The sequence below is a fragment of the Hyperolius riggenbachi genome, chromosome 4 (genome assembly GCF_040937935.1).
Source record: "Hyperolius riggenbachi isolate aHypRig1 chromosome 4, aHypRig1.pri, whole genome shotgun sequence".
Lineage (NCBI taxonomy): Eukaryota > Metazoa > Chordata > Amphibia > Anura > Hyperoliidae > Hyperolius > Hyperolius riggenbachi.
Genome location: NC_090649.1, coordinates 68,921,821 through 68,940,873, shown reverse-complemented (window position 1 = coordinate 68,940,873; position 19,053 = coordinate 68,921,821). Strand labels below are relative to the sequence as shown.

General features: G+C 45.9%; 1 protein-coding gene across 3 annotated transcripts in view; it reads right to left on the bottom strand.

Annotated features, from left to right (window-relative positions):
• The window catches only part of ENPP4 (ectonucleotide pyrophosphatase/phosphodiesterase 4), a 40,687-nt gene that overhangs the window by 9,808 nt on the left and 11,826 nt on the right, over positions 1-19,053 (bottom strand). For all 3 annotated transcript variants that reach the window (XM_068280175.1, XM_068280173.1, XM_068280174.1), the window contains exons 2-3: positions 3,432-4,290; positions 329-502 (exon numbers count right to left, since the gene is read on the bottom strand). In XM_068280175.1, the coding sequence (XP_068136276.1) occupies positions 329-502; positions 3,432-4,263 (1,006 nt within the window). In that variant the 5' untranslated portion in view covers positions 4,264-4,290. The remainder of the gene's footprint in view (positions 1-328; positions 503-3,431; positions 4,291-19,053) is intronic.

Sequence of the window (19,053 nt, the reverse complement as noted above, 5' to 3'; positions counted from 1 at the left end):
TTGATACAGCAATACATTTTATTACTTATGTCACCCTTTTATTTCTCATCTTTCACCCTTCCTAAAAATTCACTTGACAAGTGCCACAGTTGTAAAACACCTCAAAATACATTATTTTACCTGCCAGATCACTTATTTCCAACACGGCTGATATGATTTTCGATCGATTTTCCGTTCACTTCATGGAAAAATTGATCGGAAAATCAGATTGGACTTGTTGGAAACAATCAATCTGACAGGTAACTGCCAGAAAATTGTATGGTGTGTGCCTAGCATAAGGATACCACAATTACACATATAAAAGGATGAGTGATGTTGAACATCTTACAGCTGATCGGTGTAGATCTATTCTGCACGATTGTCCATCCCTCATCCGCCACCAGGAGGAGGGGCTGTATCCGGGCATTGTTCATGTAGTGGTAACGTTCCGGTATCTCTTCCTTCAGGTAGACGTTCATATGATGGCTGCAATTTGTCAGCAGGTGGTACAAGTATGCTATTTCTGAAACAAAAGGAGAAACATGAAATGCTCTCCTGAAGAAAATTACATTTACCGAGAACAATAGGGTTAACATCCTGTGTTTACAAATAAGGTTCTCTGCCAAGGCAGCCAGCTGACACTGGTGAGAGATCAAATTACAGTGGTGATTAGTCACAGATGAGGGGGGGGGGGGATTAGACAGGCTAAACTCTCTAAATACATACAGGGTGCATTCTCTCTGTTTTCCTTCTGTCCTGTGCAAGGGTTCAGGCTCACTTTTAGCAAACAAGTGGTCTTCTCTTTTTGTCATAAATTAGCTAGAATCCCTGTGCGACCCTCCTGATGTTGTAATTCAGGCATCTAATGACATTTATTGAGGTTTGCAAAATAATGTTTCTCCTTTTAATGTCCAGTGTATATAAGCTGTGTGTTTTAACATATTGTCAGTATACAGGAACATAGTCTGAGGAAGGCTTATTAGCTGAAAGCTTACTTTTTATTCACATCTAAGTTAGCCAATGAATGGCATCATCCTGATTCAGAACTTCTTGGAAAGGACAACTATCAAAGTTAAGGCCTTGTTCACATCTAAAATCACAATCGCCGATGCCAGCGTTTTGCAATTTTGTGCTCAATTATTTTTAGCGCATACCTGCGTGTTGCGCTTTTTGTAAAGCGCTTTTCTAAGCGTGTTTTATCACGCAAGGCAGAAAGTGAACTCTGTGACCCGGAAATGAATAAATGCAATGTATTCATAAAAGCGCCGGGGAAATCTCTATACAAAGCAATTTTTCAAGCGCTTTGCGATTTCCCTATACCTGCCATTGAGGCAAATCGCTGCAAAAATGGTACAGGCATTGCTTTGGTGAGCGGATCGGAAATGATCCGCTCAGATGTGAACACTCTCATAGGGAATCATTGCACAAGCGTTTTTAGGGTGATTTTGAAAATAGCCGGAGCGTAAAAAAAAGCTGAAAATGCCCTAGATGTGAGCAAGCCCTTACTGAAATTCTAAATACCACATACAGCAAAGTCCTCATTATCTGGACCTCAGGCAACCAGGTGTCTCAACTAACTGGCATGCCTGAGAGATAACGGGGACTTTGCTTTCGGCGAGTTTTGAGGCTTTTTACATACTTCCGAGCCTCCAGCGACGTGTAGCAGCCTTCCTGTAGCGGCTAGAGGGCTCCTAGTGGCTTCCGTGCATGCAATGACCATGCAGGTCAGGTGACACACTGGCTTGCGTGCACGGAAGAAGCCAGAAAGAGCCCGCTAGTTGCTGCAGGAAGGCTGCAACACGTCGCTGGAGGCTCGGTGAGTATTTAGGGGGGAGGTTAGTGCTTTTTAGGCAAGCAACTGGCAAGCAAATGTATCCGGCATCAGGCGATCTCTGCCGATGCCGGGTACTCTGCTGTATATTTCTAGTAATTACCTGCAAATAGCAATACAAAGGCTTTTTTTCCCATATTTGCATACCTTTCGTGAAGAAAATGACATTTGCAGAGAGCAGTTCTATCTGTGGCCATTGCTATGGAGAGCTGTATCCAGCATACAGAGACCGTCCTTACTGGCTGTAATCCTGTGACTGAATTGTATTCAGAAAGGCAGCATGCAAATAGTGTGTGACTAACTCATCAGCTCTGTGTGCCTCTATCCTGCCCTGCCCTGGTCTCTGCTTCATGCAGTTCCAAAGCAAACACAGCCAGGAAGGACTCATTCTTTATGGTGGATGTAAGCATCCAAGAACAGGAATAAAGTAAGGATCCTTCTCTTTAGAGCAGGGGTGTCACACCCAATCATGTAAGGGGCCAAAATCTAAAATATACTCACGGGCCACATTGTTTATTAAGATTTAACATTTATAGAACAGACTCCAAGGGACCGTTTTCATTAGACTCGGTGCAATGTGGCTACAGGTGTGCTGAAACACATGCACGGCAATGGAAGAGTTTCCACTGAGTGCGTGTTGTGTGGAGCGATCCGGGAATCTGCAGCATGCAGCAGATTCTCACACGGCCGCATCGGCGTCCCATCTAATCAGCTGACTTCCGCATGCGGAAGTGACACGGACGCCAGCGGAAGTGATGCGATGCGGCTAGGTAGCCGCATTTGAAGCACTATCCCTGTGGAAACGAGCCCTAAGTGCTGTAACTATAGTGACCCTTTGGGGGCATGAGGGCTATAAGGGCTCGAGTAGCAGAAGGTGGCAAATGGGGGGGGGCAGATGGAACACAGAGGCATGTTCCCTGGTCCGTGACATGCCTTCGTGTCCCCTATGCACCGCTCTCTGCCCCTCCTCCACCATTCTGTAAACTCCCTCAAAATTGCCGGCATGCAGTTTGTCGGCAATCCTGATGGGAAGTGGCGTCCCTTGTAGGAGAGAAACTCCTCCAAAATGTTTGCTGGGGGCGTTCTTAACACCCCTTCCTCAGCTGCCAATGGCCGGTTCTGCCTCCCTGCACTCTGCTCTATGATGAGACACGCAGAGCAGAGCTTGTGGCGTCGTGACCCCAGAGGTTACTGAAAGTGAAAGTCATGGATTGCTGGACACAGGAGTGGTGGAGAGCTGTGGGAATTGAGGCTACCTGATCCGACTAGCCCCCCGAATCAGGTATGTTTTCTTTTTGTTATAAAATTGCCCACTTTGGATTTGCTTTAATATTTACCTGCTCCAGGGCTGCTTCGGGTTTCCTCTGATCTTCCTGACAGCCACATGCGCTATGCTGCATACCTCCGGCTTCAAATGCATGTCATGTGATCAGGAGCTGGAGGTATGCAAGCATAAAGTGTGCAACTGCCAGGAAGTACAGAAAGGATCCAATGCAGTACTGGAGCAGAACATTTTAAACTGCAATGCTATGCTACTCTGCATTGTGGGGAAGGTTACCCATGCCAGGCATTGTGTATAGATCCTTTAATGTAAGAAATTAGCAGCTTACATCACTATTACCTGTAAGCGGCACAACTGCAGCAATCGTGGAGATGTCCACCACCGTGTAGTTTCCACGACCAATGCACTCATCTAGCGCAATAACTCTGTCCGGCGAGCACTGAGCCATCCCGTGGTCACTAGTGATAATTACATTGACCGTATCCCAAAGCTTTGCTTCTTTCAGTTTCAACATCAAATACCCAATATCCTCATCCACGGCCTTCAGCACTTTGGTCATGTTCTCCTTGTCCTCAGGTCCATACTTGTGCCCTCTGCCGTCAGGTTGTTCAAAGTATAGTGTTGCAAAGTTGATTGGATCCTTTGGCTTTGTAAACCAGCCAATGATGCTGTCCACTCGCGTCTCGAAGGGGACACTGGAGTTGTACGGCAAAAAGTTACTGAGGCTGTTGTTCTGTATCTTCACATCGCTGCCAGGCCACATGGCCGAGCCGCTCTGCCGGCCTGCCCGTTGGTTGGTCACCCAGATGGGTGTGGCTTCATTCCACCAAAAAGGATCCATCTTTGAGGCCAAATCGGACAGGTTGAAGATCTTCTTTGTGGTGGGGTCATACATGGAGTTGGCCACAATGCCATGGCTTTCTGCATACAGACCGGTCACAATGGTATAATGATTGGGGAAGGTCTTGGTAATGAAGATGTTTTTCACCTCTTTCACCAACACGCCACCACTGATGAAGTCTGTTAGATTAGGCATGGAGTAGTTTAATAGATAGTCTGCCCGGAATCCATCAAATGATACCAGTAATAGCTTTGGTGCATTAGAGGTATTAGTTTCTTCTCCGGCAGACAGTGCTAATCCAAAAGTCAGGAGAAGGGCCAAAGTCCGCATCTTACCGATCACTCCAGGGCAGGTTATCTAGGAATGGAAACATTTTATTAATGTAAGTTTTTACAGTGTCACTTAACTCATTAGCAGCTTCAATAAGAGTTATTTTGTTTGAGATCAGTGCACTGCTTTAGACCTGAATCGGCAGACCTCATTGTGCTGTAAATTCTTGGAATGCTTTGATCTCTCTCTACTAGCAGAACATATAGAAACTGAAAGCAGAAGCCCTCTGTTACTGCCTCACACTGCCCCCTAATGGCAAAAAGCCATAAATAAACATGACAGCAGTACTAATTAGAAAGAATAAAATGTAACAAATAAATAAAAAAATTGTGCTAAAATAAACTGGCCTGGAGCACTTTCAAGACTTTACATAAATTTGCTGCTAAAGGATTAAATACAATCTGACCTGAGAGTGATATGGAGGCAGTCATATTTAATACCAGCTGCCTGGCAGCCCTGCTGATCTTTCATGCACCAGTTGGGTTTGAATCACACAGCTGAAAAATGCAGTTCAACTTACGGTAGGTCAAACGTCTGATCTGCATGCTTGTTCAGGGTCTATTATTAAAAGTATTAGAGGCAGAGGATCAGCAGGACAGCCAGGCAATGAGCATTGTTTAAAAGGAAATAAAATTGGCAGCCTCCATATCCCTCTCAGGTCAGATGTCCTTTTCAGTAAACCTGAGAAGGGGGAACAAGTTCTATTTCACTTAGGAGTTTATTCCAACCCCCACAGCTTTACAGGTCCTTTGGTTGCATACATCCAAAAACGGTGCAAAGAAATTTGGGCGATGGTTGAAGCCAAAAAAAAAAACGCTCACCCTGCTCCTGCATAAGTCCCAGGCACCATTAATTACTATTCCCCCCCCCCCCCCCCTCAGCCTGCTGTGGACTGTGTTGAAAGATGCAATTCGGCCGTATTGCACTTTTTTTTTTCCTGTAAACGTACTCCTGTAAGATAACCGATCATGGGCTCCTGTGCATTTGCAGTAGCCTGCAACTGATATAGTCAACAAGCTTTCAGTGGGGCACAAGCTGGGGGGCAAACTGAGGGACCCATAAGGTTACAGGGGCTGGAAGAAGCCCCAGATAAGTAAAAACAGAGCTTGTTCCCCCATCTCAGGTACACTTTAAATTGTGTATTTATTTTATATAGCAATGCAGATGTCGTCAATGCTATACAGATACATAATACTTAAAGAGACACCGAAGTGAAAAAAATGACAGTATGATATAATGAATTGGTTGTTACTAGATAATTACTAGAACATTAGTAGCAAAGAAAATATTCTCATATTTTTATTTTCAGTTATATCGTGTTTTCTATAACATTGCATCATTCTCTAATATTTGCAGTTTACACAACACTCAGCATTCTAAATGATTTTACAGAGCAGGCTAGTGAACTTTTGAACCCTTCTCTGCAGAGAAAAATAAGATACAATGACTGACAGTTGAGATAACAAGCTTCAGAAGACAGAGCTCTCTGGGACTTTGAAAGTCGTGGAGCTCAATAGCTCTTTTGCATAGATAACTGGAGTTTCTTAACTCTTCCTGTACTGGAGACAATGTTAGACGTATGTCTCTGCTCCTAATGTTTTATTTCTTAGCTGTACTACACATACAAATTATATCATTTTTTTCACTTCAGTGTCTCTTTAATAATACATTTACTATGGCATATCCACAGTGGAGACAACATGGCTAATCCAGCAAACCTGGGCTGGGTCAATTAGCTATGACATGGAACTACTCTTAAACACTTGCCAACTCCATTTTTACTCGTGTACGCCTAGAGGTCCAACTGACACTTATAAGCAGCCATGTTCTATGTACAGTATAGTTCATGGTGCTCGCCAGGCTCTTTTATTAAGGTTCTCCACCCGGCTAATTTTGGTGAGCACCCTGCTGCTGTCATCGGCTCACCTCCTCATCCTATGCTGTAAGCAGAGCTGCGCCGGTGTAATGTCTGATCGCGCTGCCCGGAAGCTCCCCTCCACACTGAGTAGCACACATGCTCAGTGTGAAGTTAATTATGCTGCTGATGGTAACATAATAAATATCTCCGCTTCCGCACATCCTACACTCCTCAAATTTTCAGGGAAGGGAGAGGATCCCCTGTACTACCTATATGCCAAATTGCAGCCCCCGAGCCTCGCTGGTTCAGGAGATAGATTAGAGAAACCTATCTCGGGAACCAGTGTGGCTCGGGGGCTGCAATTTGGTATAGAGGTAGTTTGGGGGCTCCCCTCCCTACCCTGAAAATTTGAGGAGTGTAGGCTGTGTGGAAGCGGAGATATTTATTATGTTACCATCAGCAGCATTCTGAAATAGGAAATATGGCCGCACAGTCTCCTACTGCGCATGCGGGGCAGCGCAAATCCACAGGCAGCGTAATCAGACACAACGCCGGCACTGCATCCCCCATAACGCCAACCCGGCTATTTTTCAGGTCACCTGGCTGAATTTTTTTGGGGGCGAGAGTGCTGAACTTGTACCACTACTGTTAGCTGGCAGGGCATATCACCCCTCAGTGTCCCATTTACATTTTTCTTTTATAAAAGCTCTAAATAAAGAATCTTACCACGATACAATAAAATGATCCGATTTTACAGCACTTCGATTAATAAGATCGGATTCCCCCCCCCCCCCCCCCCAAAAAAAAAACCGAAAGCTTTTTTTTTTTTCATTCCAGCAAGAAATCCGATCGGATTTCTCATTTTTATTCGATAAAAGTTGATCGGAGGGCTGGTTTTTTTAATCAATTTTTATGAAAATTGAATGGTGTGTGTGGTAGATTGTCAGTTTATTAATATATACACCCAAGCAATTTTCTCAGAGTTTCCAATCATTTTTATCATAATTGAGAAAAAATGTAACATAGGTGTGTGGTACATTGGACAGATTTTTGAAGTGTTACAATCAGTCAGAGAAATTGATTGTAATTCTTGAAATGAACAGATATTTAAAAAAATTGTATAGTGTGTGGCCACCTTTAGGCCTGGAACCCACTGCAAACCGCAAACGCTAAACGCAACCGCTAGCAATTTGTAACAGCGGTTTGCAAGCGGATTCATGCGCGTTTGCGGTCGCGTTTTGCAACATTGTATTTTTTTGCCCAGCGGGTGCGTAGCGTTTTGCGGTTTGCGGTTTTATCCTGATTGGTCGTGTGAATAATTTTTCATTTTGTTACATTGCGCTGCACCGCAAAACGCTAGCAGAACCGCTCAGTTTAGGTTTTGCTGAGCGTTTCCACTAGCGTTTCAATACTTTACATTGAAGCGCTAGCGCTCCCAAAATGCTGCAGGTCCTGCGTTTGCGTTTCTGAGAAACGCAAACGCTCCTGTGGAAGTTGCCCCATCCATTAACATTAGCACAGCGTTTTGGCAAACTGCTAGCGTATCGCAGTGCTGCCAAAACGCTGCTAAAAGCGCTCCTGTGGGTTCCAGCCCTTAAAGGGAAGCTAAACTGAGAAAGATATGGATTTTTCCTTTTAGGCTGCTTTCACAGTGAGACGTTACAGGCGCACATTAGTGCAGCCTGTAGCACAGCCCACCGCACAGCAATGAAAAATCAATGGGCTGTTCACAGTGCCCACGTTGCGTTACATTGTAACGCAGGACGTCAGTTGAATGTGCAGCATGCTACGGCGTTATGCGCGGCTAAGCCGCGTTAGACTGTGCGCACATGCTCAGTAGTGTTGGAGGAGGAGGTCTTCCCTCCTCCTCCTCGGCCAGAATCTTCTAGGACTCAAATGGGAAAATTGATGTGTAAATGGCCAGCTTTAGTTCTACTGTTGTGATCCCGGCTTGTTCTTGACCTGGCTTGCTCTCCGCCTGTCCTGATGTTTGCCCTGTTATTGGAATATCTTTGGTTGCCACCCACCCCAATTTGTGTCTTGTCTTTGACCTCATCAGGCTGCTCTCTGCCCTGAACTTGGTTTGTCCTTTGACTTTGCTTCTTCCTCACTCCCGCTAGCACCTGCCGTGCATCTGGATACCATATGTTGTCTTCGTCAACGGTGGGGCAAACCCAGGGCTGATACTTGGTGGCTAACAGGCAGCAAAGTAGTCCATCGCCCACTAGGGGTGGTGTCCTACCAACTTGTGCAGGGTGCTCTGGTAAAGGACTGTAGCCACTTAAACTCAACCTCGAGAGAGCCCATGCCTACCACTGGCGCCAAGATTAACAGGGTATGCCGTCACCATAACACTAAGGTAGAGAGATCAGGGTTGCTCAGCTAGATCTGAGAGGTCATCAAAACACAAGTGCACTGGAAACTAAAGGAAGAAATAAGTTTTGCGAGAGTGGAGGTAGAGAAAGAAGAACATGGGGTCAAGGACAGATCCTTGGGGGACACCAACAGAGTGTGGAAGGTAAAAGCAGAGGAAGCGGGATAAGATATCACAGGGCTGGATACGGCTCTATTGGGATGAATGGAGTACTGTCCCATTTCTGTGCCTGGAGGAACACTTTAACAATATCAATAATAACAGTACTCGTTCCACAGGAGGTTCTACTAACATAACATTTACAAAAGCAATATCAAGTAAAGTAAGGTAGTTTACTTTCGACCGGCATTCTGTTGTCAAGTCCAGCTCACATCTTTCATCCCAAACATGTACATGAGGTATCTGTTTACCTCCAGAACTGGAACTTCCAGTCTGCCATGTGACAGGCTTGGCCTAGCCCTCAGTCACTTCCCATTTAACGCTGTAACCTAATATAATTAGTGTGACTCTGAAATGCAAAATGACAGCAGGCCAGTGTTCATCGAGGCCCGATGTTTGAATCGCTCGTTCTCCCAATGTACTATATATAGTGGAAGGGGACTCCTAGTCTGACCGGCAACACACGCTATCATTTTGGACGTGTACAGATCTCTCTTGTTATGAGATTAGCTCAGGAGGAAGCAACTAAACATTTTACATCTTTTGAAAAAAAAACTCTAAATTGCATCTAGCAATTTTGGTGACCGAGTGACCAAGAGACAGATCTTTCTCTGATGGGAGAGTGATCTGTAGGCGATCATAAACAGCGGGCTGAGTCCCGCAGTATATGGCCTTGTGACACCACCACGCCTGCTGCCCCCCCTAATGTTTTATGTCCCATCCTGTCCCCAGTGCCCCTGCAGTTATACTTTACCTACTACCATGCGCTCTGCCGCTGTCCTCGTACATGCCCATTTGCAGCTCAATGTGGTTGCCGACATTATAGCACATGGGGCGGTGTGATGTCACATGCACCCCATGTGCTACATGCCCATAGCCATGTGATGCCCAAAAGCAAATGCATGTGGGGCCCGAATGCGAGGGCGGCGGCAGCACAAACGGTGTGCCAGGCAAAGTATAACTGAAGGGGCACCAGGAGGGATATAAAACATTAAGGGGGACAGCGAGCAAGGGTTTCTGTTGCTTTCTTGTTACGAGATCATTGCACGCCATTACCGTCACACACTCGATCGAGCATGTCGGGCCAAGATTGGTGGCATCGTCTGGGCATGATATGGCAGGACAGATTTTCATTCGATTCAATAATGGTCGATCAGCCTTCAAGTGAAGTAATGTATAGGCACCTCTAGGGCGCTGATATACAGCCGATTAAATCATAAATCGAATGTGCCAGATGTCAATGTTGCAACATGGCCACCCGATCGATCGCTTCTGGACTAAATCAGTTTAATGTATGAATCAGGCATGCTGGAAATCCCAAGGGCTTGATCAGCTGTGCGACGGTAAGTGTTCGATTTTCTGATGACAGATGGACCCTCGGCCCGTCTCCCCCGGAGTATATGTGCCTCCCCTGCGGGCCAGTGGTGAACTCCTGCCTGAAAGTTTCCTCCCTTCTCTCATCTCCTCCCCCTATCTGTTCACTTGCCCTGCCCATCTAACTTACTCCATGCCCATTCATCCACTGACCAAGCGGTTCAACCTTTCCCACTCCACTCTGCTCCATTTTTACTTGAACCAACACACAATTAACTGTTCTTCCAATACTACAACATAAAGAAAAACCTCCATAGCCCCCTCCTCATTATTCTGCCATCACCCCAGTATCCTTCTTCTATAAGCTTCAAAATCATGCGAGTGCCTTGGTGTTCTCCAAGGCTCAGTCTTTGGACCCGGCTACAAAACCTCAAAAGCTTACCATGTCCACCTGTGCGGAACACTCTGGGCAACGGACATGTGGGGCTGGGAGGACGCACCTCACCAAAGGACTTTCTGTGCTGAATTGCAGGGGGAGGGGCGAGGGAGCAATGAGCCTGTAGGGGGGTGGAGGTATAATTTCTTTTTAAATCCCCCTTGTCTTAGGTGCCCTTTAAAATTTAAAAAACAAACAAACAAAAAAAACGTAGTGGCACTGTCATTACACTTTGCTTTATAAATGTTTTTTATCGGACATTCCTATAGCAAGATAAGCACTATTAATGTACTGTCACCCAAACTGTCAACACTGCACTATGTATCGTTGTACAGAATATTATAGCGATTTATTAAAAAAAAAAAAAAATCAGGAGTCTCCTGCCCAACCCAGCATTGTCTCCTGTGGGAGGGGTGGGAAGGGTCATGGTATTGGCACCGTAGATTGCATTATTCACCGCAGAGCATTGTGAACGCTACATTTGGGATGAGGTGACGATGAAGATGGCCTTCCAGTCAACCTTCCTCTAAAGGAAGTCAAAGAATCACTTACCTACATCCAACATTGTATTAAAGAGACTCTGAAGCGAGATTAAAACTCGCTTTTTACCTTATATTTAACATGGGCATGCTTGCCCCAGCTAAAACGCCGCTCTCCCTCGGCAGAACGAGGGGTCTTTACCCCCCAAATCCCCCCCCCTGCAAAATCCACGATCAACTTGGTTGTAGATTTTGCTGCTCCTGGAGGCAGAGCATTCTGCTGTAGCTCTGCCTCCATGCGTGTCTATCAGCGGCGGAACTCCGCCTCTCCCCCGCCTCTCTCAGTGAAGGAAGACTGAGAGGGGCGGGGGAGAGGCGGCGATCAGCGCTGATAGACGCGCTGAGAGGCTGCGGCCATTAGCCCTGCCTCGACAGGAAGCGATCCCTGGGCACTACGGAGGGGATTTGGGGGGTAAGGACCCCCCGTTCTGCCGCGGGATAGCGGCGTTTTAGCTGGGGCAAACATGCCCCTGTTGAATATAAGGTGAAAAGCGAGTTTTAATCTTGCTTAAGATTCTCTTTAAAGAGGAACTTTAAGCCAATATTAAATTTTATGCCCATCAGCAGCTTTATATTCCCATGATAAATCTTAACTTTTTCCCAAATAGATCATCAGGGGGGTCTGTGTGGCTGATATTGTGGTGAAACCCCTCCCACAGTGTGATGCCATGACCATGGCCCTTCAATCAAAAGAACCGTTACTCCAGTAATCCAAAGAGGGATCTGCACACAGACTTCAGGAACAAACTGTGTTTATTGTTCCATATGCACACATGTAAGACATCAACAGTCGTCTACACCGACGATCGTTTCGGGGCCAATGCGGTCCACTTTGTCAAGGCATTAGCAGACTGACATACACAACAATAACAGTGTGACTACCACCATATATACTGAGGAAATGAGCACACACCCTAACTGACGTTCAAAGACATGCCCGGTTTGGGCAATCTGTCACTTAAACCTGCATTTCAAACCTATTGGCCAGATGACTTAAGTTCCTACATGATCCGACAATTCATAGTTGTCGCTCGCTCTGCTGTAAAAGTGCTCGCCTCGCCACCGCAGGTACATCCCTGAGCAACAGAGTCAATAGATTCTGTGTCCGATCGGCGCTTCCCTCCAGGCCGTGCAATCGCTCTGTGACGCCATCCAGACATGCGCATACGCGCCATCATCACGTGGTCCATGTTTACTATGGTCACATGGGCCAATGTGCACCCCCGGCCACTGTCCAATCCGCCATGGCCCTGACAGTTTCCTGTCTGTGAACCTTTTTGCATTGTGGGAAATAACTTTTTTTTTATTTTTCAACTGCCAATCAAGCAATATCACCCCCTGCGCATAGAACTCACAGTCAAACATTCAGCAGAGATCACCTGACAGGACTAAAGACGTCACCACCTGTGATATTATAGTAAATCAGAGAGAGGAAAGATTGTACAATGGGCAAATACTGACTAAATTCATAAATATATATATATATATATATAAAGTAATGTTATTCATTATGTTATTTTCAGTACAGTTCCTCTTTAAATTACCGTACTTTGCACGCAACTGAGTAGAGATGGAGATTACCACAAGATCCTATCTGTGACAGGTTCTCTTTAAAGTCCTGGGAAACTGGAGTAACCAGACAAACAAGCAGTCGTGAAGTGAAAATAGAAGCAGCGGACGGGGCCCATAACACACAGCCAATCATCTGCATTCCCCGTCACTGTGCACAGCAGGCTGTGGCCAGAATACTAGCTGGTAATTATAGCATGCTTGGAGGCAGCGACGCTGAGCTGGCATCCATGCTTCACCATTAGCTTTATATGAAGCAATGGCCACACATCACGCTCTGTCAATCTAGATGGCTTGTCCACGCCACGTAAAACCTTATTCAGCTTATCAATGCTTGCAAAGAAAACCTAAAAAAGGGAGAAAAAAAACACACACACCACACACACGAATAAATAGACCCACACACACACCTATTAATAAAGAAGAATAAATAGACACTGCTTACAGGTGCACATATATGCGACAGTAAAGGCACATGTGAAAAAGGTTAAGAAAATAAGGATAAGGCTCAGTTTACTCAACCGCTCTTCAATGCCACCGATACTATTGTCAAAAACCATTCTGATCCCTAATTTTCCCATAAGCTGGCAAGTACACAATACAGTTTTGCCAACCTGCATGTTGGTGGGCACAGGCCGCAACAGAGAGCTAACTTATTTTGCTCCTGCTCTGCATGCTGCTCTCCATCTTCCTGACACTACTGCTTTTACAGAAGACCTTCCAGTTGTTAAAGAGAACCTGTAACAAATAAAAGTTCCCCTGGGGGGTACTCACCTCGAGAGGTGGAAGCCTCAGGGTCCCAATGAGGCTTCCCCCTCCCCTGTAGCTGCAGGCAGTCCAGCACTGGCTCTCCCGAAGTGTCCTGGAATCCTCCCCCGACAAGAGCCGATTTATTTACCTTTCCTGGCTCCAGCGGCGGCGCTGTTACGGCTCTTCGCACGGAGATAGGTGAAAATAGCTGATCTCTGTCGGGACCGCTCTACTGCGCAGGCGACTTGCGCCTGCGCAGTAGAGCGGCCAGACAGCAATCGGCCCCAGTTAAGCTTCGTACACATGCTAGATTAGAAGAGGGGCACGCGGTTAGTATCTGATAACAACCGCCTCTGCCAAGAATCTAGTGCAGTGATGGCTAACCTTGGCACTCCAAACAAACTGTGACAAAACTACAAATCCCATCATGCCTCTGCCTCCCCGAGTTATGCTTAGAGCTGTCAGAGTACTGCAATGCCTCATGGGACTTGTAGTTCCACCACAGCTGAAGTGCCAAGGTTAGCCATCACTGATCTAGTGTGTGTACATTGGCCCCTGAATCCCCCCCCCCCCCCCCCCCCACCAGTGATCAGCCCAGTGGATCTATTTGGCCATCATCAGCCAAGAGCACTGTCCTCCTTTCTCACCCGGCCTGTAGTCTGACATCACTCCCACATCGCTTTGCCGGCACTCTGCTTCCCCACATAACAGGACATGTCGCTAGCCTACAGGGTAGCAACACATCTGTATAGTGTTGACACTGCAATGATCAGGTTCCGATCCCCGCAGGGCGACATGCCTCATAGGTGTGTACATGGCTTAAGTGTTAGGTACAGGGGTAGTAGAGAGGGCAAAAATGTATTATAAAACATGATGAGGTACAACTAATCGCATCATCATGCTCATATTAGTCCAGACATGCTTACTCTGGGAGGAGGCGGTACAGAACCAGTGAAATTAGTCAGTACTGCAGATTGGAGCAAAGAGCTGAGGTACAGTTTCATTTCCTCCTTTGCATCCTGACACTATTGCAGTTTTGTTCTACCGCACATGACTTCCTCTGAGGTCACCACAGACTGTCCTTGTGATTGCAGAGGGTTAAAGGGAAGGTCCAAGCAAAAAAAAAAAAATGAGATTCACTTACCTGGGGCTTCTACCAGCCCCATGCAGCCATCCTGTGCCCTCGTAGTCATTCACTGCTGCTCCAGTCCCCCGCTGGCAGCTTTCTGACCTCGGAGGTCAGGGCCGAATTGCGTACATTTTTACGCATTCCCGCTAGTGCATGAACATTAACACATACATTTTTACGCGTTAGTGGTGAAACGCGTAAATTTTTGTTCCTGCACTAGCTGGAATGCGTAAAAATGTATGCAATGTGGCCCTGACCTCCGAGGTCAGAAAGCTGCCAGCGGGGAACTGGAGCAGCAGTGAATGACTACGAGGGCACAGGATGGCTACATGGGGCTGGTAGAAGCCCCAGGTAAGTGAATCTCATTTTTTTTTTTTTGCTTGAACCTTCCCTTTAAAGGGGATCTGAAGTGGAAATATATGAGATAATGACTTGTATGTGTAGTACAGCTAAGAAATAGAACATTAGTAGCAAAGATATGAGTCTCACATTGTTTCCAGTACAGGAAGCAATACGAAACTTCACTTATCTATGCAAAAGAGCTTCTCTGAGCTTAGTCAGCTACAGTGCTGTTTTCTAAAGCACTTATCTCAACCCATCTCTCAATGTTTCTTGTTTCAGATTTTACTGCAGAGAAGTTCAAAGGGTCATTAGCTCTGCTCTGTTTCATAGTTTAAAATACAGAGTGTAGTTTGTAAGCTTCAACTGTAACAGAATGATGCAATGTCATAAAAAAGCTATACAAGTGAAAATAAATATGAGACTTTTCTTTGCTAGTTCTATTAATTATCGGTACTACACATACCATTCATTAAACTGTATCATACTTTTTTTTTGCTTCAATGTCACTTTAACCACTTAAGGACCACGGGCTTAAAGGGAACCTTAACTCAAAAAAAAAAAATGAGTTTCACTTACCTGGGGCATCTACCAGCCCCCTGCAGCCATCCTTTGCCCTCGCAATCACTCATGGCTCCTCAAGCCCCCCGTCGCCAGCTAGTTTAGTTCTTGCCGACTCGGAGCTGGCGGGCCGCCATGCGTACATTTGCACGCATTCCCGCTGGTGCAGGAAGCTATTGCGGACATTAACAAGTACATTTGTACGCGTTCCAGGTGCAATGCGCGTACGCTTACGTGTTAATGTCGTGATAGCTTCCTGCACAGCAGGAATGTGTGCAAAGGTACGCATGGCAGCCCACCGACTCCGAGTCGGCAAAAATGAAACTAGCTGGTGGCAGGGGACCGGAGGAGCCATGAGTGACTGCGAGGGCACAGGATGGCTGCAGGGGGCTGGCAGATGCCCCAGGTAAGTGAAACTCATTTTTTTCTAGAGTTAAGGTTCACTTTAAACCCCCCCTAAAGACCAGGCCATTTTTCACAAACTAGGCCACTGCAGCTTTAAGGCCTCGCTGCATGGCCGCACAACACAGCACACAAGTGATTTTTTTTTTTTTTTAATTTTCACCACCCTCCCTCATTCAGCCAACTACAGTGATCGTGGACCACTCCTGTGTCCCCCAGGGTGACAGCCGTGTCACACGGCTGTCCCCAGTATAGCACTGCTGTAGATCGCAGCGCTGTACACTGCTACTAGACGGCTGTTTCACCGTCTAACAGTCTCCTAGCGGCAATCGCCGATGGGAGACTGATGGCGGAGCGGAGATGTACGCACATCGGAGGTTAAAGTAGAACTCATCCCATGGTCATATGGTGGAGGTGCATGTATGAAAGCGATACACACCTATCTTAAAACCTTCTCTGTGCCTTCTTTCCTAAACATTACATTGTGACATCACTTGCTTCAGCATCACTCTGCCCTTCACTTCTTCTGCAAGTCTCATGTGTCCTCCAGAAGAGTGGGACACTTGTCAGGATTTTCAAGCAAGAAGATATGGAGCAGGCCTTCAGGCAGGTATTACTCTCACACATATGCAACTCAACCCATCCCACCATTAAATGATGCTTCTGTGAACAGCAACAACCATCGCTTCTCTACGGAGGCGTAGTGGTTAGAACTCTTGCCTTGCAGCGCTGGGTCCCCGGTTTGAATACCAGCCAGGGTACTATCTGCCCGGAGTTTGTATATTCTCCCAGTGTGTGGGTTTCCTCCGGGCTCTCCTGTTTCCTCCCACATCCCCCAAAAAATAAAAAATTAGGTTAACTGGCTTCCCCCTAAAAAATTGCCCTAAACTACGATACATACACTACACGATACATACAATGAGATTTTCTCACAGTGATGACGGGGTCAGGAGCCAATGAAATCGGACGAGAAATTCAGCATGATCGGCGGTAGTGTTGGGGAAGTTGAAATCTACGTTCTGTCAGTAAGTAAGTGGAGTCAAACAGGACAAAGATTTCAATCATAGAAAGGTTAAAAAGATTTTTACAGGATGTATAGACCTCTTACTGTTTCAATAATAACATGCATTTTATTCTAGGCAGAGTCTATCTATTCTATTGCCATTTAAAGTGGATCCGAGATAAACTTTTACTCATTGCATAATTGTGTTCCTTTCATATAGTTTATAGGGCATTCCTCAAGCCAAATACTTTTTTTGTTTTGTTTTAATACTCTAATTTCCTATAAACTAAACAAGCCTCGCCCACAGCTTCTCCAGTGCCTTGGCACTCTGAGAGCCATGTAGCAAGTGCTTATGGGAGCTCAGTCTGGGCAGGAGGAGGTGTTTCTAGCCAGAGATTTCATAGGCAGAGGGGAGGAGGGAGGAGGAGAGTGAAATTTTCACAGGCTGAGGGCTGGAGATGCAGAGCAGCTTGCCTGTGTGTAATGATCACAAGCAGAATATGTCTGCTCTCATTGTATCACAGGAAGAAATAATCAAACTGTTGAAGCTGTTTTCAGCTAGATTTGCTGTGTAAACAATCTAAACTTTAGATAAGATATATAGACAAGTTACTTGTTATAGTTCGGATCCGCTTTAGGATAACCCTATTCTCCTTGAGACTAGGCGCACACTGGTCAGTTGCATAACGTTCGTGTTAAAATGAGTAAGAACTGCAACGGAGACTGGACATTGACTTTAATATAAAGCCTGCATGCAGCAAGTTAGAATAACATGGTCAGTTACAACGCAGTACTGTGAACAGCCCCATAGAATAGTAGGGGCAGTGGGTTGACATGTAGAATTACTCTGCAGTGCAACTAGGCACTGTGAACTAGGTCTGAAGCTATTGGCCACATAACCTGTTTCCCTAGCTATCCCATGACTCATTTACACAGAGGTACAGATTACCCAGCGAGCTCATGGTGAACCAGAACTCCTAGGAGTGTGTAAGGGGCTGAAAGAGACCAAAACGCCTCCTTACTAAAATGCTATGCAAAACAGATATTTGCCTCATTAAAACAGAATGCATTTGCGATTATTCAGGTTGGCCTGAGTTTTGAGGTCTCCCATAATGCATCACTACTGAATACGCAAATCATCTGTTTGTTGTCCCTGAAAGCTAAACACACCTCCAGAACCGCTAGAATGCAATGATGTGTCAGTCTGGTTATATTACAGAGCCACACTAGACAGGTGAGTTGGTCGGGTGGCTGGAGAGAGTATTTAGTGCTTCTACTCTGGATCGACTGGGAAGGGCAAAACATCTCTAAAAAGGTGTAAATTGTAAATGGAATGCCTATTCCAAGCCAAATCCAATGACACTTCAGAGATCAGTCCTCTCACAACAGAAGTGGGGGGAAAAAGTCACTGTATCATAGTCCAAATGCAGGGAGTTCCTGAGTTGAGAACGCTGCCAATACGAACCCCCAACCCACCGCAATGTCGGGGACTCCCTGTACTGTGCCCAGGCAGAGGACGACACAGGGGGACAAACAGAGGACACAAAGGGGCATAGAGGAGGACACAAGGTAAACACAAGGGGGACAGAGGAGTACACAAGGAGACACAAGAGGTGCGTCTTATAGTCAGAAAAAAACAGTAAATTCAAATTTTTATGCTCAGCCATAAAGCTGAGTATTATTAACTTCTGCCTGCTTTATACTTCCGATCTTACAGAAGTACACTTCTAAAACTGGCCATACATTAGGCCTGAATGATTTTAGGAAAAAATTGAATTGAGCGATTTCTGTCTGAAATTGCGATTTCGATTCAACTCACGATTTCCTTCAAATCAAGCTTTGTTCCCCCTCTGTCCCCTTGTCTCTCTTTGTGCCCCCTTTGCCTCTTATGGGTCTCTCTCGCCCCCTTTGTGTCTCTTTTCCCTGTTTCTCTCTGTGCCCCCTCTGTGTCTCTCTTTGTCCCCGCTCTGTCTCTGTACCCACTCTGTGTCTCTCTGTGCCTCCTGCATCAGTTCTGGACATGGCTTCCAGCACAAGTCCAGCGATGCATGTTTATCCACTTCGCCTCCTGCAGGCTCTAATGCATGGAATACTTCTTGTATGTCATGTGACATACAGGAACCTGGAGTTTTACCAAGCACAAGAGCCGACAGACCACGATAGAGGACAGACAGCGTTGGACTCGTGCGGAAGGTATGTCCAACGCTGCTGATACTGCGGGCCGCACGCAGCGGGACTTTGGGGAAGTTTGAAGCCACTTCTTCAAACTTCCCCATGTGAAAATGACGTGATCGCGATAATTTCCGCTTTGACGATTCCGAAATTGTGATCTTAGTGATCACGATTTCGGTTTAAAT